Source organism: Branchiostoma belcheri, unplaced genomic scaffold (genome assembly GCF_001625305.1).
Source record: "Branchiostoma belcheri isolate BF01 breed outbred unplaced genomic scaffold, Haploidv18h27 scaffold95, whole genome shotgun sequence".
Classification (NCBI taxonomy): Eukaryota; Metazoa; Chordata; class Leptocardii; order Amphioxiformes; family Branchiostomatidae; genus Branchiostoma; species Branchiostoma belcheri.
The window spans coordinates 743,391-766,530 of NW_017804631.1; the positions used below are offsets into that span (position 1 = coordinate 743,391).

A 23,140-nucleotide genomic window follows, 5' to 3' on the forward strand; every position below is an offset into this window, starting at 1 on the left:
TAGGTTTTCTATTAAGTAGGACTTTACAAAACTGAGAAGTTTGTGGGAAAAGCTACACCGTGAACAGAAATACCAAGAGAAGACAACATTTACCTCCCTTTCCACCCCTCAAAACTATAATAAGACAGTCCAGTTCATATACAGAAAGACTGGACATTGGACAGTTCTATTCTGGGGAAGGGAGGGTTGTTACTGTGTGCAAAAAGCATCTGTTCAAATGTACAAAATATACTGTTGTTACTGACATACAAAATAGCTTATTATGCAACTTGTACATTTTTACATACGAGCAACAATTTGACAAGTCGTCTGGATTCAACCAGCTCGCAACTCTAACAGTTGTGAGCTCTTCTATACTTTCATAAACACATAAATTTTTCACGATTAACATCCAGAAGGCAATGTTGCCAAAAAGATATAGATCTTCGTAGCAAATACAAAATATCGATCAAGCCTTCTAGTCTTAGAAACATTGTTACAGGTGCAGGCTTTAGCAGTTTTGCTGTAAGTTTCTGTTTGTAAACAATTATGACATACAGTGCTCTTCCATTTTGTCATGACAACTCTACCAACTTGATGACAATACGTAGTGATTGTGTCAGCGTGCTCTACGAGTGACAAACCATTATGCTACCTTCACAATGATGTTTTCACAAAGCTGGTGATCTTGACCGTGACATACAACACAGCCATGGAAAAGGTTCAAAGGCAACGCGGCTTTTGGCCGTAATTCTTCAGTGTGCTAAGTGCGTCCGGACACGGCTTGTCAAAGCTCTGCTCTGCCTTAACTTTAAGTCCAGTCCTTGGCCATATGGACTGTCTTAACAACTCTGTTTGTTTGTGTCTGTCTTTCCTCTGCTTTTGAAGTCTCGGAGTCCTGAATCTGAGTCCATACAGGAGGCTGGTGGATGGTTATGCCAGTGAAATGGAAATTTCAGCGTGTGCGTTTTTGTTGGTGTTTTTTTTCTGTGGTCCACTGACTTTAGTAAGGCACCGTGATCCATCTATGTACCCTACAGAGTTCTTTATAGTGTAGAACTAGAGAATGGCACTTGGTTTTATGTAATGCAGCAGCATTGCTGTTTGTTCTGGTTTCAAATTTGGATCTTTTGTGTCTCTGGTATGAGCAGCCACTACATACTGTACGCTGGTCAAGACTACATTTTCTTCACTGACAACACTTACTCCAAGACATATATGTTAAGGCCTTCCATTACTAGACGAGAAACACTTTACCTATTCCCAAGACAACTTTTTTTTATCATGACATAATTTACACAGCGATATTTAGCATATCGCTGGCCTTGTTCCCTGAAAAATGCACAAAAAACACAATTTCCAAGAAACTGCAGTATGTGTATGCAAATGTACAAAATTACAAAGACTTCCTATTGTCTGTGTTACTCTCCACACTTTCTTATTCCTATACTCACATCAATTAATCTTTTTTAACTGGCTTTTACTTGTCTTTTTTTATACACTTTACGACAAATACAGTTGTAGACCAGTAGTACATTTCAGAAGAATTTTAAGAAGCAATTCATTATATATCATATCTATCCATGGTCCAATTTTACTAGTAAATTTTCCCTACACGTCACACTCAAATACTACCAAATACACCCCTTAAAACTTATGTACAAAACTATTTCTCTTTGGTCGGTCACAAAACTGTACAATTTTTAAAAATTGTCGGGCGGGGGATAGAAAGAGATAGAGAAAGGGCCATGAAAAAGCTACGAAGCTTTCTTTTCCTACGGGACAACAACTACTACGACAGAACAGTCTCTCTCTCTCTCTCTCTCTCTCTCAGACGACTGTTTCGTCCTGTTTTCTAAAGCATATCTGTCCGTAGAACCTTTTCCATGCCTGCACAGTCTTCCCCGTCCAGATCCAGATGCCGGACGTGATCCCCATGATCAGCGCCATGAGGTACTTGATCATGAACACGGTAAAGTCAGGGTTGGCGCTCGGCCGCGCGTGCGGGCCGGGAGGGCACGGGATGAAGAACTTCTCGCAGTTGTCGACCTCCCACGACCTCTCCCACTCGCGCCGGAACGCCTGCTCGTAGAAGTAGCAGGCGATGACGATGGTCGCGGGGACCGTGTAGAGCACGCTGAACACCCCGATGCGAATCATCAGCTTCTCCAGCTTGTCCGTCTTCGTGCCGTCTTGCTTGATGATCGTACGGATCCGGAACAGGGAGACAAACCCTGCGAGCAGGAAGAGAGTCCCGATGACGAGATACAGGAACAGCGGCGCCAGGACGAAGCCGCGAAGGGCGTCGATGTCGGAAATCCCCACGAAGCAGACCCCGCTCAGCACGTCTCCGTCTACCTTCCCCATGGCGAGGATCGCGATGGTTTTGACTGCGGGAACTGCCCAGGCCGCGAGGTGGAAGTATTGGGAGTTGGCCTCGATAGCTTCATGTCCCCACTTCATGCCTGAGTAGGAAAACAACAAAAACTGTCACTTTGTAGTTCAGCATAGAACACAACTTTATCATGTCAATAGAGCCTAGAACTTCACAATACATATCTTCTATCTACCAGGCTACGATAGCACCAAAGTGTACTCCTTAGTGAATTTCCCCAGCATATTATGGTATCTATCTGGGCAATTTCTACCTTCTCTGGGCAGCTGGTTGTAGGATGGCCGGCTTAAGAACACGTTAAAAATTATACAAAACGCAGTATCAAAACTCCCACCCGCCCAGAGGCCTGCACAGGAGGCTAGCCTATGAAGCCCTGTAGAGTGCTCTTCTCCAAAATCCCAAACAAGCAAAATAAGTTTCCAGAAAAGTTACACACCTGCTGCGAGGAACCAGGTGAGAGTGAGGATGACCCACCACAGCGAAGACGCCATACTGAAGAAATACAGCATCATGAACAGGATCGTACAGCCTTCTTTCTTTGTGCCCTGCAAAAACACAACAAGAGTCCAACTTTAAACAAAGTTCACATGTTTGAAATCATTTGTCAACTTGCAAAATTTTTCTCCATATCTAGGAAAGACATATCGTACACCCTTCTTTCTTTGTGCCCTGCAAAAACACAACAAGATTCAAACTTTAGTCAAGCTGACAGGTTTTAAATCATTTGTAAGTTCTCTATATCCAGCAACGATGACCAGGATTGTTTTTCTTGTTTCTCTATGTCCTTGCTTCCAATATGCATTCTTCCTTGATGTTCTACAAAAAACACTGCAACGTAAAAATAAATGATCAGTTTCAATTGGCAGCAAACCACTACAGCAGCACCTAAAAACATACAAAAATATAATGTTTAAACAATACAATGGTTTAGTGAATATAACACTGTAGATTCAAAATGGCAGGACACAACAAAACGTCCTTCGCGACCTTTCTCGGCACACCTAACTTAGCCAAAGACATCGAGATCATCACTGAAAAGAAGTCAGTATTAAGGGCTGTAGCAGCCTTCCTGTACTAAAGTAGATGACACACTGCTAAAGAATTGTAAGGAGACACCTCAAAGGCACCGCCTGGCAAACTGCCATGCTCCTCTATGCTCTGTTCTATAGATCTTTCTGCTATATTCTCATTGAATCATTGTTGTAGCTGATTTCTACACATCAACGTTTTACTTATACCGTAACTTTTACTGTGGTCAATACTATTCTCAATCTTGTTCATAATTAATGACTTCTACCAACACAGATAAACTTTCAAGATAATACTATTCTTTGTAACTTATAACCCCCTAAGACAATTTTTCTTGCTTATTGGAGGACAGATTTTGTTTTCCCTTTGTTACAGCTTTATTCTAAAGTTATAGTTTCATTTTTTGACAGATTTTATATGAAAGATTAAAAAAAAAAACTTGTTGAAAGACAGTGTAGGAGGCTAAATCACAGCGTAGGGGGTCCAAATCACAGGGGGCCCCTACGCTTGAATGGTCTAGGAAGAATCATGTTTAGGGCACAGTGAGTGTACTGCAAAGTTGTTTCCATGGTTTATCAGTAAGTGAAGGCCTCTAGTGGGAGACCAAAGCTTGACCCACTGCCAAGTCCACCACATCAGCCTGTATTTGGTGCCTAAGCCAGACTTGCCTGGTTTATCAAGGATTTATCTCCTTGTCTGATGGTCTCTGGGAGGTATCATACATGTTGTGGGATTATGTATATATGATGGCAGAATGTCTATGTTGTAAACTAGACTTTAATATAAGCTGAGAACCTTCTGTTTAAGATATGTCAGTTCCAGTGAGACTGTACATACAGGTTGAGTGTGTCTGTCATCCAACTGACTCCATTATTCAGAGATTAAACATCAACATGATACTGATAGATTCACATTTCTGGGAAACTAGACCAGAGACATGGACAAAAGCTTTCTTGGCACGATATCAAATTGGATGTAATACTGTACATATGTGTGATTCATACTGAAAATAGTTTGTGTGTATAAGTGTGTGTGTGTGTGTGTCTGCATGCGTGCATGTGCCCTTGTGTATTAAAGACATCAGTAGAAAGGAGAAAGGTTCATGTCTAAAAAGCATGGAATTGGATGGAAGAACTGGGAGTAGGCTAGACAGTTTTGGAGTTTTCAGCCATTAGGTTAGTAACACTAACTAGTGGAACTGTACAGTTACAACACACTTTGTATCTGTCACTTTCAATAGGAAAATATTCTTTATTTCTCATCACTTCAATCATTCTATACTCCTAAAACTGGCAGCAAAGCTTGGCTTGACATAATGACTCTGGAATTAAACAGAAGTGCACAAGTGGCAATCTGAAGTGACTGAACAAAAGACATGTGTGAACACACATAATAGTCTCACAAGTGTATTGTTCTCATAAATGAAGGCAGACAAAGGATTTTCCACCCTTAGTCTGGACATGTTAATTGACAAATGAAGTCCACTTGTAACAGACTGCAAGAACATAAAAAGATGTCAGCTTTCTTCTTCTAAGTTCTAGCTTTACTATAGATAAAATGTTAATGCAGTGTTTAATGTTGATAGGATTAGGAATGTATCAATTAACAGGGCAAAACTAACAATTTGTAACAGCCTCAAAACTTGCTGTAATGTATCTGTAGCCAATTTCCGTGCAAAGTAAAGAGCTTTCCTGATTTTTGGAGCAGCACGAATCCAGGAAATATCAGGATTACGTAGACTAGAAATGTGCCAGGAAGTTGTTTTTTCATTTTTCCCTCGTACAAAACAGCCAGATGACCATTTGCCTGTACCAAACATGATTATTTCAAGACCGCTCGGAACAACAAAAACAAAAGCAGAAATGATCAGCATTTTCACACCACCGGTACTGATGGGTTTCTAGTCGTTTCCCCCCCATGCCTTTCCCCCCCCATGTCAGTCTGGTCATTTCCCTGTCAGTGGTTATGACTCCTAAAGTTATTTTTTTCAATCTAAGATAAAATTATGTTACTATAAGTGTTTACATGTGATGTCGTTGTTGCATACTACTTTCTTTTATGTTGACTACCGTTTTGCCTGATGTTAGCACAGCGCCAGATGCAGTGACAAGTTATACAGAAATATCCATGATTGAAAAAATTGAAACGTAAACATCTATGATTTAAAATATTTTAAACATAAACGTCTCTGACTTAAACATTTAAACACAAGCAAGCAGTCGCTGAAATCTCCAACTTGACGCCGCCTAGTGGTGGGGGAACCTGGCATCCCCGCCCGCCCCAGTAAAACTGTCGGCTTGTTAGTCTGTAAAATTCTATGAAACTGGGGAAAAACTACAACAAAAGTACAGATATCGCACTAACTATCACATGTAAACAGTTATAGTAACCTACGTTTATCTTAGATTTTAAAAATAACTTTAGGAGTCATAACCACTGACAGGGAAATGACATGGGGGGGAAAAGGCATGGGGGGGAAACGACCTGCTACCTACTGATGAGCCTAATCAGCTCTCCCATATGCATTCGTATGCAGATGAGTTTGGGGCCAAGTGGAGCCATATATGACGCAGATGAAAGGAATGGAGAACAGCTGTGTAGGTTTTGTCATAATTTAAGGGCCACAGCTTGGCTAATCCGCACCACATTCTGCACTGGACATTTGTCCTACTAGCTTCCTGTCCAAAAGTCTGACAAGAAATCGTCTTTTCTTTCCTTCTTCTTTAAATCAATGGACTACTTGCTATATTCTGCAATATTACGATTTAATAGAGATCAAGAAATTGAATCTTATAATAATGTATAGAATACATCACTAAAAGAAAAGCAGAAATATAACTGAAAATTTGAAATTGTTTAACATTTTCTTTGGGTATTCTTCTGACCCAGAATCTAAATATTCCACTCACAAGTAAAATCTACACCAAGACAAATTAATGACGTTATACAGTACTCCTATTTCTACCATCTATGTTTGAAATTGAGATTTTACTGCTCCCTGAATGATCCTAATCCACACCAATAATTGGATATAATTGACCATAGAACTCTCCGGACATGTGGCTATCCCTGTGTGAGTGGGTAAACTGAAATCCAGGCCTGTCGTAAAAAACTCACCCCCCAAAATTCGCTGTCAGGCCTGCACTGAAATCTAGCCGATGACACGATAGAATGAAACCAATGCGCCCCTGATCCCTCCTGCATTCTGGGCCAGGCTTTACCAGTCCCTTATGGGTGTGCCACCTTCTGGAGTTTTCCCAGAACTTCTCAATGGACCGTAACAAATATTATACTGAAGGAATACCTAGCAAACAGCATTTGCGATACACCTATTAGAGATGTTCAAACAAGATTTAAGTCAATGAGACTTGCTTTTAGAATCATAGATATTTCATGCAGAATTCTCTTACACAAACCTGTCTATGTACCAAAAATCTTTACTATTATGGATCTTGTTTAGAGTTTAAGCTTTAGATCCAACACAGAACGTTCTCTCACCTAGAGCTTTCGACAAGACACTCTGGTCTTCCTCTGTAGATTGATCGAAAGCTCTACGTGAGGGAACTTTTTGTGGTGGATCTAAAGATTTAACTTTAAACATGTAACTGCCAACACCAATGAATTTTCATGATAGTATTATGGATCTTGTAGGGATGTCTAAAGAAGTATCAGGATTCTGGACACAAAAGACTTTTAGCCACTTTTAGCCTCCTAGACTGTACATCTACCAGGCCAGACACAGAGGAAATGTCTGCCTTCCTTTCCCCTGACTTATTTACACCAGAGACAGGGAACACAAGCAGAAGGTAACCCCATACAGCCTGGAAGGTGGGGAAAGCCTGGGGAAGGCAGGACTGACACGACTGAGTGAAACCTATGCCTACTGATGTCAACACTTTTTAGGGATGTTCCATGCCATTTGAGGGTGGGGGTGGGGGTAGATGCACGAATGTTTGCAACCTTGAGAAAAGATTTGGCTCTGTAAATATATAGTTTACAACAAGAATCAATACCACTGCTATCTACATTTGTATATATCAAACGTGAGTTCTCACTTTTAAATGGTGTACAAAATAGACATCATAGCTAAATTTTGAGTATTAGTATTACTTTATTCTTTTCCATTGCCTGCCGGGCGGCCCTGCCCTATAAAAATGTACTGTACTTGTCTTTCTTTTTCCAGAATTGTAACATGGACTGTTTCCTTCCTCTAGTTTTGACTTTCTTGTACAGGAATGTGTGGAATGCTACGTTCGTCACTCCTGGCTTCGAAACTATGTAGATCTCTAATGAAATCTGGCTACTGTAGAAGATTTGCTAGGATACTGGGGGGAAATCGGAAGTTTTTACTGTGTATTAAACACTGTTATTACATGTACCGCCTGTCTGTATTTGCATGCACGGGGAGCTAATAATATAAAAACCTGGCTGCGTGGAGAAGAAAATAAGGTAGAGCTGTGTACCTAAACAAATTTTAGGTACAGGTACAGGTACAGGTACACAGGTTTAGGTACAGGTCCGGACCTGAACCTGTACCTGAACAATTCGACCAATTTATATGCTCTTCTGAACTCCTTCAATAACAAAAAAACATAAATAAACTTGATAGTTAAGGTTTATTCTTTGTTTATGGCGAATGCTCAGATAAAATATAGGCAAAACTAAGATGTTTTTGTTTTCATGAACACACTGTACTTACACAGGCACCCATTGTTAACCAGCTATTTAAACATTTGAGGTCACAAATAGGCATAAAATTAGTGTGAAATTGTTTAGGTACAGTACCGGTACTGAGGGATTAGGTATTTTGGACCTGTACCTAATCAATTTTTCCGGTACAGTATCGGTACTGCGTACCGGTACACAGCTCTAAAATAAGGATAATCCTTTTGGCCGGTAGATGTTTGATTTGGGTGCTTTAGAAGTCTTGCATGAAAAGCGTTTGCATTGTCTGCTCCAATAGAAAGGGGCCTGCATGGGGGGGTCCAGACAACGCTCTACGCTAAATTTTGAGAGCCGGCTACGTATTACGCTACAGTAGCAATTACGCTTTATGACAAATTCCAAGCGGCTACAACGCATAACGTTGAATTAAAACGCGAATTACGCTCTACACAAAATGCGCCAATTACGCTCTACGTTGAATTAGAGCAGTACGTCTATGCTCTACGTAGAGAATTAAAACGGCCGATTACATTCCACAGAAAAGGGCATGCCAGCCCCAATAGAGAGCCCACTGCACAGTAGCCCACACTCCTCTGGCATGTTGAAATGAGCTGGAATGAGTGGCTTTGCACCGCCTTGAGGCCCAATAGACAGTCTCAAACAACCTCCAAACCAGGAAAGCTCCGGTCGCTGCCACTCTGCAGGTGCAGCCGAGATATTTCCTACCCCTCCCAAGTCTGCACTAGTCTGTCATTAGTAGAATTAAACTGACATGCAGCAGACACAACTGCACTTCTCTTGGCCGTGCTACTTCAAACACACCAGATGTGTGGATCTAGCTCGCTCTTCTACAACATGGGATGCTGTGGTCATACAAGAAAACTGCTACTCAACAGGGCTGGAAATATCTGTATCTGTATAGCCGGTATAACCGCTCTTCAGCGTAACACACCAGCTTCTGTATCTGTATAGCCGGTATAACCACTCTTCGGCGTAACACACCAGCTTCTGTATCTATATAGCCGGTATAACCGCCCTTCAGCGTAACACACCAGCTTCTGTATCTGTATAGCCGGTATAATCGCCCTTCAGCGTAACACACCAGCTTCTGTATCGGTATAGCCGGTATAACCGCCCTTCAGTGTAACACACCAGCTTTGCATGCACGTGGAGCGGCGGCAGCTAGCTACATTACACCGAACGACTTGTTACACCTAACCCTTGAAAATCTAACTCTGAACATTGTTTAAATCTAATGTCAATGGGTGGCAGTTTTCAAAATCTATCCAGTTGTTTGAGTTGCAGCATATCACTCTCCGGTTTAGCGTCTGTTGTTCCCCGACTTGCGAGGGTTAGACGTGCTTGCACAGCAATACTGCGGCTACCATTACTGCTTGTTAGGTCTACCAATGACTGCTGATGAACAGGAGAGCCAAGGGGACCTCAGCGGGTGGTGGTGCCTGTTAGCAGGGAGTGTCAGCATGGCAAGTGCGCCCTGGCACGCCGGATATCGCTGCCAACTTGTCTCAAACCATGTAAATCTGTAGTTTCAAAAGTTACTGGCAGTTTACTGTAAATGCATCTCATTTTGCACTGACTTGATTTTGCAGTACCTGTTAGCAGGGAGTGTCAGCAATTATTGACAAGTAGTGCGCTTTGGCATGCCAGATTTCGCTGCCAACTTGTCTCAAACCTTGTACTGTATATCTGTAATTTCAAAAGTTACTGGCAGTTTACTGTAAATGCATTTCATCTTGCATTGAGTTGATTTTGCAGTGGTTAATTTCGTGGTACCTGTTAGCAGGGGATGTCAGCATGGCAAGTGCACCCTGGCACACCTGATATCACTGCCAACTTCACTCAAACCATGTATATCTGTAGTTTCAACTCACTGTAAATGGCTTAGTTGATTTTGCAGTGGTTAATTTTGTGATAGAAGGGAAAACGAGGTTTTTGTGGTGCTTTAGATTTGATATGTTACATGGAATTCACTTTTTTTGTTCCATAAATTTGAGTTGTGACAAAACCAGCACAAAATACAGTCAGTTACAACGAAAATTGGAAGCTACAGGACCTCATTACAAGAGCTGCCTTCAGACTGCCAACCAAACAAAGGCAGAACTGACAAAAAAATGACAAAAGCTGGGAAGAAAATCCTGTCGGGCTCTTGAGCCTGTTTAGCAAAAACAGCCCTGGACAGGCGCAGGGTTTCTAAGCTGTTTACCTGGCCCCTTGCTCCTAAATTACTTCACCCGCGGTCCGCCCAGACAGTAGGCTTGGGTTGCTCTCAAGTGGGCAGGTTTACAAAATCACCCCTGGCTCCTTTTACCCGGAACATTGGGTTTACCGAGTCTAATAAAGGTGGGGTAAATACGGAGTCTTTAATCCTGGTAACCTAAAACCGCTGCAGAGATGTGGATCAGCTAAGGTGGAACCACATCTGAGGGCTTCGGCAGACAGACCTGAGGGTGAAGAGGACAGCTGTTTACACTGGTAACAAACAACGCACCTCTTTTAACCTAATTACCCAACGCCGCGTCTGATTGGTCCACGGAGGATGAGCATTCGCCTGGTTGGTCGACCGGTTGCTAGGAAACTGCGTTGTCGACCAATCAGAAAGGTTTCAACTTTTTTTCCACCTGCTTATTTTTTTCTCTGGAGGTTTGAAAGAAAGATGGTTTTTAATCACATGGCCCCTGGGGCATTTTTCTGATGTCCCTACAAACATCCGTTGAGCGTGATCAAAAGAAATATGGTTCCTTACAACAAGGTAGCAGAACAAGACACATTAACGATAAATCTAAGCCATGTACGATAATCATACCGTAGTCATCATTTTATTTCACTATCATTTAACCCTTAACTTACTAACACCTGTGTGACCAACACAATTTTTGGTCTATATGCAATACCAAAGCATTTAAAGGTTAATATGAACGGAACAAACATTTTTATGATGTGGTTTGTTCAATAACCCCCCTGTTATCCCACCATTCCATCCACTTTCTCCTAAGAAAGGCTCACAGCCACATAGACGCCGTAATTTCCTCATCAAGCCGGTTGTCTCAACATCCATTCCCCTACCTGTGTTTCTTCCTACATCTACTAAGCACAAAGGTATGGAGGACACAAGCCAGGGTAAATAAACGTGCCAACATGGAGACCCAAGCTGCTGTGTGTCACTGACAAGACTGTCCCAACACAAACCCTGCTCAAGTCGGTGTAACAACAGCCATGCTACCCTGTGATAGCAAGCTTCCTGCCTCGCCCTAGGCCTAAAGAAAAAAATGCTGTGTTTCCTGTGCCTTTTTTTGTGTGTGGACCCCAGCAAGAGACATATTTTAGAGCTGATCGACCTTTTCTAGCTCCATGATCTGACACCTTAGTCAGGCCTAGAAAAAGTCTTGTTTCCTGTTTCCCGACCGACCCTAGAAAAAACTGCAGACCCTAGCCTCTTTCCGTGTGTGGACACCTGCAAGGGACATAATATTTTGGAGCTGATCGACCTTTTCTAGCTCCATGATCTGACACCTTAGTCAGGCTTAGGAAAAAAAGTTTTGTGTTTCCTGTTTCCCGACCCTAGAAAAACCTGCCACCCGGCCTAGCCCTTTTTTTTGGTGGACCCCTGCAAGAGACATAATATTTTGGAGCTGATTGACCTTTTCTAGCTACATGATCTGACACCTGAGTGATGAAACGCTGTACAATTGGTTTTCCAACATTGACATTGAAAATATGTGTCCTCATGCAAGTTTTACTTTGTTAAACTGTATTGTATAAGTTGGATCACTAGAGATTGTCAATGTCTAAAAAAAAAGAAATCTCCTACCGACCCAATTTTTTTCAGGACTGAAACAGGAAACACAACATTTTTTTCCTAGGCTAGGCCCTACGGTCCTGCCAAACTTCAGCTCCCAGTCCATATTTCTCTGCTGCGGAATACAAGCAAACACTGCCGACAGGCCGAGCAGGGAATGTTTACTCAAGGTCAAGGTTTGACCTTGACAACCGGGCAGGCTGAAAACAGCTTCTTGTTTTGCAGTGATTAAAAATAACAGTCTACGTGCTTACTTACACCCTTTTCAATCTTTAACGTACAAGACGTTTGGTTAGCAAGAAAAGACATTTCTCTGTCAACCTCACACTATCCATCGCTACTGTAGCTGCCAAGGCTCTTCCGAAGAGACTCAGCAACAAAACTAGACCTGGACAAGACTCCATAATATTTGCTGAATGAAGACCATTTTTCACAGGCTAACTCTAGATGATACATGTAAGAACAAACATCCCAAGTATCTATTTTATCCACCCATCAAAGAGACGGAAGGATGGAAAAACAAACAATATTTCATGACCTCTCGGTCGCGGCTAGTAGACGCGAGATTTTCTTCTGTACCCAAACTTATTCCAAAACTTCCACACATTTTGATAATAAACATCTTCGTACAGAGGAATGGATACATGAACTGTTGGAAGAAAGTATAACCATTGATAAATGTAGACGTAGATGCACTTAAAATTTTTCACACTCGAAAAGGGGCTTGAAAAGAGAGGTTTTTTTTAAAGATTTTGTTGTGCTATGAAGAAACCAAATTCACCCCCCCACCAGAAAACCTTTGTATGCCATGTCCAAGCAATGTTGTTATGCGATACTTATCACCTAAGGGGCACTTTAGACTGACGACGGTTAAATAGTCGTACGAATGTTTATCGTCAAGATGTTGCCGGCGACGGTATTTTACAACCGTCTAAAGACGATCAAAATAGTCGCACGACGGTAATCCTCGAATCGTCGTCACTACCACCTCGGACCCTATCGTGCGATCCTTCAGCGGGGGGTCCGAGGAGGATTTTCCACCGTCTAAAGTGAACCGTCGCCGGCGAAGGAAGTGGGAGGTCATTGGCCTTATGCAAATAATCCTGCAAGCGTTATTTCATGTCCAAGCACATCGCCAGTATCATTAAATGCCGTCAAACCAAAGACTTTATATCGTCATACGTGTCTAGTACAATCCCCAGCCACCAATCGCTACTTCTCCGGCACGAACCGATCCGCCGATCCACATTTCCCGGCCAATATAGCCAGGCCGACGGCAGCACCGAACGCCGGGTTCAAACCCGGAGTATTGCCCCGGTCGGTACATGTGCCTCATACCCCTTCTTTGCTGGGCACAAACTAGGAGTCTCATCCACAGAACAATGAGTTAAAAGCAGAATAAAAACAATCTTCTGCAGCATGCCGAAAAAAAGGGGTTCTCTCGCCATTTTGAATTGGCGCGCGGCGTGCCATCCTGCGCTGCGTGTGTCCGCCACACTTCCTGGTCATGTGTCTAAAGTCAGCCGTCGCACACAACGATTGTCGTGCGATCGTATACCGTCGTCAGTCTAAAGTCGGCCTAAGCATTACCTTGGGTAGGCAAATCTGAGATAGACTGTGATTGTGTACATATGTCACTGACCAGTTCCACCTGGACATACTGTACTGGACAGTTTCAAACTTCCTCATGGAGAACAGTTTTACGATGAGACAGGGAGGGGGGAGAGAAGATCATGTATAAAGACTAATGTAACCCAAACTTTCCTTGTCGGTTTATGGTAGCAGTGAAAATCTTGAGCTGTAGACGAAGACCACTTGAGGCCATGTTTCAGGGTTTAAACAATGTACCCAATATAATTCGGAGCTGTGCGCCTAATATTTCACTGTAGGTGCATCTAATGCAACCCAAACTTTCCTTGCAGTTTATGGTAGCAGTTAAAATCTTGTGCTGTAGACGAAGACCAATTGAGGACTTGTTTCAGGGCTTGAAATTTTGGGTGCTGTGGCAAAATGTACTCTCTAGCAGACCAACTCCTCTGGCATGTTATCTCTCTATTTGGCCAATTTCTACTCTTTCCAGCCGCCTCCCGAAGCCTGGTAGAGGCTAGGCTTGAAACACATTGGAGCTGTGCACCTAATAAATATTTCACTATAGGTGCATCGGTGTACCTTGATGTTAGTGTATGGTTACAAATGCAAAGGTACAACTGTATGTTAGTATAGAACATACTTCTGTGTACCTTAATTTTCTGGTTAGGTGTGGAATTTCCATCCCTGTGTTTAGTTGCTTGTGTAAAAATGACAAGAATTTCTAAACAAACAAAAAAAGCAGCTGCTGTTATACATAATAGTGGACTGCCTGGAGCAAATTTCTTCATTGTTGATTTATTTTTTTCTGTGTTTTGAAAACCGTGTTACTCTCGATCAGTGTTACGGGAAAATTCAACTGGATTTGCGGGAAACATATCAGTTTTGCATGAATTAACACTTTCTTTGCCAACACATGCATACTCTTGAAATTAATGAAAATAAAAATAGACAAAGAGTTAACATACTTCAACCAAGCTGAAAATAAGTACAACTAATAATGTCCTTGGTACGACTGTGCAAAATATTCCACAGTTTTCAGGTCTTTTATACAGTCTTATGAGACTGACAGAAAGAAAGAAACACAGCTATTGTTAAAACTGTATGTCTTGGAATACTGCGTAACTGTTAGTCTCCACCACACTTCTTTTGCAGGCTGAATAAATCATAGAAATCGGCCTGAAAAGAACCAATTTGATCGTCGATGACCGGCTACCTTCTCTCACCAATTAATACCCTTTTAGGCCGATTTCTATGATTTATTCAGCCTGCAAAAGAAGTCTGGTGGAGACTGGGTAACTGAGCAACTATGGGTAGTGATAAAATTTGATGGATTTGACTGGGAGTCTATAATTGGTAGTGATAATCCTTTTAGCGTTCATTCACACCTTCCCGACAATGTCATGAGCTGGAAATGACACACTCCTACTTCCTACTTCTCACAGTTTTCTACATGGCTGGAGACACCAGGGGGGTTGATATATGTAGGACTCTCCCCAAGCTATAAAGCAAGGGTGCTCACCCTCTCCCCAAAATCCTAGCACCTCTCCCAAAATGTTCAAATTTAGGGTTTTCTCTTAGTATTTCCATGAACACTCGCTCATTTTTTGTCAACTGATTAGGGAGTACCTCTTCCCTAAGAATTTCTGGGGAGACCCCTGATACTTATTGAGCTGATCAAAGATGGTGGATGCTGTTTGAAAGCTTCTCTACTGTTCGTATGTTGTGTGTACCAGTTTAATCTTTCTTTTACTACATGCAACAGTTTTCCTACAATTTTACTTCCTGGTACCTCTAGGGCTAATGCAATTGTTCCAAAATGTTTTTGAAAAAGAAAACTAGCTTTCACAAATCCCATTCTAAAGTACAAGTGTAAAGGAAGACTAGTCTCTACCAGGATCCAATGCATTGCTGGAAATAGTACAAACTGGTGAAATAAAGGGTTTAGCCAACAAGAAGTACACTTACAACCGGGTGGAATACCATTACCTTCCTTTATCACATCATATTCAGTGGCAGTAACCAATTCATTGAGTCTGAAAAGTTTGGCTCCAACTTGTCCAAGTTGTGTGGTCCAAGCAGAAAGCCCAAAACCAGGAAGATTAGTCACAAAATGGCAAGCAAAACCACTGAATAGCGTAACCAGGCTGTTATAGTAGCAGTTACACCATTGCAGACTGTCAGTGAGCATTGCTAAGGAGCAGGACAAAAACTCCAACACAGACAAAACCGCTGGGCTATGTAAACATGCTTCTTAGCAAGAGTCAAGGCCTGACTTTTGACATAAGTGCTTGGGGCTGTTCAGGGGACTGTCCAGTATGTATGTGTATAGGAGGACAATTTACATGCCCATCTGTTCATTCTCAAACATATGATATGGACAAGTGTTGGTTTTGGCACAATGCTTTCTTTAAATTTTCCTGTTTAAGTTAATCCAAGATTTTTAAAATTTCGATCAATTGTAGCCCGATTTGTGGATCTTTTTCCCAGCTCAGAATTTGAAGCTCCCAAGCCAGCAAACTTGAGGCAACTTTAATCAGTTCAACTGCCTCAAAACCCCCTCTAATTAAAAGACAATGGTATATCCTGAAACAACTGAAACCCTGCACAGAATAGAAGCATTAACCTGCATAATGATGGCTCATTTGCATATCCTGATTAACTCTTTGAAGACAACTAAATGTACCCGCCACTTCGCGTGCTCGGTTGCACCACCTGATGGGAATATTTACAGAAGAAAGGTTACACTAAGCACCTAAATCATTAGAATTAAACCCAGCACATGTTTAGGCCTTCATACACAATCAATCGCAACCAGAAAAATCACTGGAAAGTGGAAAGTAAAAAAGAATGCCCTGATTTTTCTCTACCAGCTTTTGTTTTTCCTTGCTATCTGTCTACCTCCAAATCTATACAAATTTAGTGCCAAATAGTTACCTTAAAAGGTGAAATATACTGATAATCTATGGTGGAAGACACAAATATTGATTTAGTTAACGTCAGAGTTTTAAATATTAACAAGAAGCCTGCTGAACAATAAATTGTTTTGACATCATAACATATATAAACCAGAGTGGATTTGGGTGTAGTCCAAGCTCTATTGTGTTCCATGGCTTCACCCATATCAAAGACTGGACCACTGAACAATGGTCAGTCTGAACTTACATGAAAATAGCTTCTTTCACCTCCTTTGTTTTCCCTGTAAGCTATTCTGAATGGCGGTGTCTCAAGAGAAATTTGCACATGCATTTGTAGGTATGGCTTCTTGGTATACTCAAAACAGGTTTTCACTTCAATTTTGCATCCAACTGTCACTATTGCAGAACTCTGTCCAGTGCTCTGGAAAATATTTCCTTTTTTTCAAGACTTGGAACATTAAAATCATTGATGTGTATCTAGATACAATTCAAGCTACTCCTAGTCCTACAAAGTTCAGGAACTTTCAGTACATCTTCATATGTAACTGAAGGAACTGAAAGGGTTAAGTTAAATTCATTCACAATGTCCTAAAAATCACTGTGTTTCAGTTCAGGCTGCCTGTGACTAAGATAGCCAGACATGCGCCGTCATTAAAATGCCTCACATACACCAAATTATGCCTCTAATATAGATCAGAACACCTCCAAATTGGTGGCAAATAGCCAGAAATTCCTGCGGTGCAGAAAATGCCTGTGCGGGTCTCAGCACCTTGTGACCCTGTCTAAACCTCGCCCTAGTTCACAGCCGGTTATACAGGAGTGAGTGTGTGTGTGTTTGCTGCTGCCATACTGTTGGTTTTTTCCACACCGTGTAACTGGAGAAAAAGTGGCATTTGGTCCACAGATTTCGCCTTGAGAGAGCCGGGAGGTTATGTACATTTAGTCTACCTACTCTGGACAAATGGGGTTTTAAGTCGCTGTTTTTGCAGGGTGCTGGGGAAAGTTTTGTCTTGACAGTAGACTGTGATGGTGGCCACATGCACGGGATACCACAGGCTGGCATCTGACACAGGAATTCAGTACAGGTCTCCTTCTGATTGGTCCTACCCCACCCCACCGCACAGCACATAAATAAATACCAGGGGAGTTATAGCTACCACCTGTGGGAGAAATGGGGTTTGGAGATGGAAAAATGAGGAGAAATTGAAATATCAAAAACATTTTCATGTCAAACTGTGTTACTGGTAAGTCCATTTTGGAGAGAAAAAATCCTACATACCAAATACTGAATACTGTAGTCTTTTTGAGCCCAAATTGAGTACAGTAAAAATGAGGGGAAGGAAAATTTAGATCTCAATATATCTATAAATTCTAACTTTTATGAATTTGGGGTTTTGTTTGGTGTTCTTGCCTTCCTATATCAAAAACCACAAAAAATTGGTCTGTTACTATCGAATGTGAGATAAAAACAAACTACTTTACTTACAAATGTTTTATGCATGAACAATTCAGAAAATTATGAAGTTGGCAGACGTTCAGACGGTTGACATGTTTTATTTCAAAAACATGTTGAGACAGTTGTAATTACAGGTTACCCAGGGTTTCCGTTTGGAATAAAGCAAAGACCCTGAAGCTACAACATCCACAATTGTCCTCATTGTTCACTAGACTTGTTGTACATCAAACTATTGTCCTCTCAACGAGTTTTGACATGCTCACCTTTCCGCAGACCTTAACGAACTTTTAACACACCTGTCTACTGTAATACTGACCTCATAACCAGACATACATACATGGAAAACAACGTACGATAAATCAGCAAAATTTCTGTCTTTTGGCATACTTTTGTTGTACTACAAGGGTCAGTGGCCTTTGCCTTTTCCAACAAGGCAAGAAGCATGACTTTGTGGCTTGTACTATGTTTAGCATCACTGTGTTTATTGAACATAGACTCTTTTATGTTCTGCCTATTCTGGTACAAAAATGACTTGCTTGCTGGGTAAGTCAGCAATGTGCGTGTGACACTGTCAGGTCTAATACTAGATTGAGTACAGAGAACACCAACAGAAAATTTGAAAAACCTTCCTAACAGTTTGTTCAGCATATCAAAATTCCAGCTGGCATAGCCTCTACAAGCAGGCTTTTCTGCAGTCTTGATTCTGATGGCTCCTCTAATCCAAACCATGGCCTTGAGGCCTTGAAAATGCTGAGGAACTAGACTTGCTGATTGTAACAGATCAAAGTAACTTGTTTTTTATATACAAACTGACCTTGCTTTTTGTGAAACCTAATGCGATGATGATATAAAAGAGCCATTTGGAACAGACATGTCATCAGGATTTGTCAGAACTCAGTACAAGAGGAGTAAGAAGAGAAGTCAAAGGAAGGGATTGTTGATGGGCAGTTCCCCTGAAGGCCAGGGCTTGGCCTGCCAAACGTCTGTTTTTGTTCGCGCTGAGGAGAGAACCAAGCTGAGGAAATCTCTCCGCCTGCTTACAGAGACACTAAAGATCAACCCCCTCTTCACACGCAACCACCCCCTAATCCACACACAGGTCTCTCAGGCTAGTAATCTCTCAGACATGGATGGGTTGGAGAAATAAGGGGGTATATTGACGTCCGACTTAGGCGCACTTTGGCGCCCAATCCGGTGAAGGACTGGATGTTCTGTCCGTGGTATCTACACGTGGCCCGCAGGTCTTTGATCTCTGCTTCGCCGGCAGCCATGTTTTGCATGGACTGTTTGCGTTTATCTTCCCGAGGAATCTTACACAAAGCTGTGATAATATCAGACACTCTCAGCCCTGGCCACAAACCCCGCTCTGTCTTCTAACTCTGTGACTCGGTTCTTTAGCTAGAACTGCCCCGGAGACATGCTTTTAATTGTGTTTCCCGGCTTTTGATCCTCTGGTTTATAGCTTAAAATCTGTGTGGAACCGATACAATCAACAAGGCTCAGTTGCTCTAATATGTAGGAATGTATAAGGACAAAAACAACCAGAGCTAGACTCAGGGGGGAGCACAACCTCACAAAACTCTGCTTCGGAAGGGCCCTTTGACCAGTCTAGCCGAACACACTTTCAGAATGCTTAACAAGGATATAACGCTCTTTTACTATTCACTGGACAAAGCAACGTTAACCCTTGTTCCAAAATTCTATACCCTGAACGGGGGTCTTTTATATTTTCACAATGTCTGCGTCCCCTTTGTAAATTGTACATGCTTTAACAATTGCCAGTCAGTTCAAAGGTTCTGATTGTACGATATACGAGGGGCCACTTTCTGAGTCAGACTGGAAGTCTGGTCACCACAAGTGCAAGGAAAATCATATGCACATATCCATGTCATACCCTACGGAGTTTTGTTTGCAAAACTGGCGTCAATTTCCAGCGAGAATTTAACCCCCCAAATAGTGCTTCCTCAGGGGGGTGGGGGATTTGCACCTATCGTTGCTGTCTCACCAGGGGGGAGTTAGCAGATTTGGGGTCTCCCTCCCTTTGAAGTTGACCAACCCTTGTTTACCCAAGCCTTTTTAATCTGTTATCTATGCTAAAATCAATGCATTTTGCATTATCTGTTGTTTTACCAGTTAGTTTGCCTCCCAGTCAGGAGTAGACAAATTGTCAAAATAAAACTGATAACTACATGATTGTACTACACTACTCTCCTTATAAAACTAGTTGGTCTATTTTCTCACAGGAAAAATGTATGTTTTGTGGAAAGAATACTACGTTTTGCTTTGAGATTGTTGTAGCTTTCATAGAGGGGGTTTCACAAAACTGTTTACTACATTGTACTATGCCACTGTCCTTACAAAACCTGTTGGTCCAAATGTTGGTGTTTTGTGGTAAGAATTCTACATTTCGCTCTGAGATTGTTGTGTCTTTCCTAGAGGGGGGTTTAAAAGATGAAAGCTTGCCCTTGGAGCCAGACCATCATTGTACGTCTCCAGCCAACCAAAGACTTGAACTAAACCTGCCTTCAGGGACTTCACTTCAGGGTTCTAGCTAGGATTTAATTTTAGCGTAGTGGCACTGGCCACATGATGAGGGAGCGAAGCGGAGCTTTTAAAAATTTGAGCTTAAAAATAGGCCATTTGAGGGATACCCAAAGGGACAAAATGTGATTTCTAAGGTATGTACTACTGTATCCTGAATTTGGTAATTTTTCACATTTGATCTGGCATTCTTGAACAAAGAAATACTGTCACCATGCCCCTATGCTGTATTGAAAATTAGCATATGGGGGTAAATTTATAGCGTAGTGGGTCAAAATTATAGCGTAGGGGGGGGAATTTTAGCGTAGGGGGTCAAAATTATAGGGTAGGGGGCCCCTACGCTACTTTGCACTAGCTAGAACCCTGCACTTTATCATTGTTCTCTTCTCCGCCACCAGTTTAATCCTCAAAAATCCCAAACGTTCAACTCGCTTAAACTTCAAAAGAACGGTTTCCCTCTTGTCTGTAACAGCTTTGTGGCAGAGTTGTTGGTAGGATGGGGTTTAGTGTGGAATATATAATGTATAACTTCTCTCTGAACAGCCATGCTTACTGTAATGCATTTTGTTTGGTACGGTTTTGTCCACATATACTCTGTTACAGTTAACATTCCTGGCATTACGTTAAGCCGGACTTTATATTTGCGTGTCACGACAAAAGAATGAAGTTTTCGTGTTGTGTCAACGCTCGCGATAAGCGGAAAAAACATGCGCAACCCCTGGAACGACTTTCAAACCAGCTGGCTAACTTCGACTTTCCGACTTGTGCTAATCCATTTATCCAATACATCGCCGTCGATTCCTAACCCTGGTGAATTAATCTGCATTCTCCGACAGTTTTAATTTCATCCCCTCCAGCTAAAAGGCTCTCGCGGGGATTCTTATGATCTCTCTCCGTCCAGGCAAGGTTAAGGTTAATCAAATCACTACAGCGAACTTTCAATCTGTCAGTCAAACACAATAATCTAATGGCTCTGATCTTCGGTAGGTGCCTTCTGCTAAAGGAAAGATATCCGCATGAGATTACAGAATCGGGGATCTGGGTATGTGACCTTGGGAATCCGGGGGGGATTTGGACGTTCTATGATTCACAGCGGGGGAATCTTCAGCCGAAACAAAGTGCTCCTTTCTCTGCGTGTGTCTGCCTTTGCAAAGTGATTGCTTCTAAACCACAATTTAAAACTCCATTTGGGAAATGTATTACCTCTTAGCAGCAGTAAGTAATATCCAATATTAGATTATACCTCTTAATCACGTTAAAAAAAACTGTAATACACAAAACATACACATATAAAAACAATAAATTCAGCAGTATACATGATCACAAGAAAATATAAAACTAAAAGTTACATCTGTGTAAATTTCAAATGATTTATCGCGACTAAAAACAAGAATAAGTTCTGAAATACACGTGAAAACTGAACAATGCCATTTGGTTAGTATTTCTTCATTCTGTACCCGTAAAAGATGTTACGGTTAGCTACAGATAAGGAAAACATCAAAAATAATATAAACAGACCGTATATCTTATTCCAGCTCCATTAAAAGGTGTTAAGGTTAACACTCCCACATTAGAACTACCTTTTGATTGCCGGTGGTAACAATACAGTCATGACATAAATAATGGAGGTCTTTGTTAGATAAGCCCAGATTTGTGGTTTGGGCTAACATGGGGTGTTAGGGTTCAAAATGATGTACCCAAACCTCTGAAAAAAAGAAAACAGGCTAATAACTCTTTTGCAAAGCGTAATAAAGGTGTAGTGAAGTTGTTGAAGTGTTTTGTAAGGTTCTTGAAGAGAAGATTTTTGTTTGTTTACCTGTGTGACTGTTGGAACGGTCTGATATCTCTGGCCGCCTTCCTGCATCCAGACTCCCTCCATGCAGGAAACCTTCTCTTTCAGGGCATAACCGACGATGTAGGCTACTGAGACCATCAGATAGCAGGCCGAGAGGAAGATGATGGGTCTTTCCGGGTACCTGAACCGTCCAGGGTCGATCAGGTAGGTTAGGACGGTGAAGAGGCAGCTACAGGCGCAGAGAACTGACCAGATGCCAATCCAAACCTGGGCGAATTCTACCTCGTCGTCGCGGAAGTACATGGAATCGCAGGGCGCTCCGCAGTCCTTAGCTCCGAGGAAGGAATACCCGAGGGCCGGGGAGACTTTCAGCTCTCTGGGGCAGTAGAAGCCATAGTCCTTGCGGATCGGATTCTCCGTTACAGCCGAGCTGTTGCCGTTATTGGCCGTAGGAACCGCCGTGGGGATTTGCTCAGTCCGGTTTTCCCCGACGCAGATTTTTCCGGGCGTTCCCTGTACGGGGAACTTGCTGCACTCCAGACTCTCCGGCCACTGGAAGCCGAACTTGTTCATGAGGGCTTCGCAGCCGGTACGAGCGCTGTTACAGAGAGATCGGCAGGGAGGGATAGCCCTCCTCGAGTACGGTACACACGGGCGCATACATGGCGCACAGAAAGAACTTGAGATCGGGCGAGCACTGTACCTTGACCAGTGGGAAGAACTGGTGTACCTCCAAGCCGGCGTCCTCCTGCTTCTGGTGGTTGAGCAGATTGGGCATGATGGTCTCGTTGTACTGTATGTCCGTGCAAAGGGGAATGGTGATGGCTTCGCAGCGGCCGTGGTGGCCTAGGCTGGAGCTGGAGGAAAACTGCTGCGCCCTGGCGACTAGCGTTCCACCCTGGAGCACACAGCAAAGCACCAGCAACCCGACCCAACCCGCTCCGACCAAACCCCGCAT

The 23,140-nt window shown here is 42.3% G+C and overlaps 1 protein-coding gene across 1 annotated transcript; it reads right to left on the minus strand.

Moving 5' to 3' along the window:
* Positions 1–1,809: 1,809 nt before the first annotated feature.
* LOC109461701 (frizzled-2-like) lies at positions 1,810–23,140 on the minus strand. The gene is given in 4 exon segments (XM_019758088.1): positions 1,810–2,444; positions 2,811–2,919; positions 22,204–22,812; positions 22,814–23,140. Coding segments are annotated over 4 exon segments (1,680 nt in total).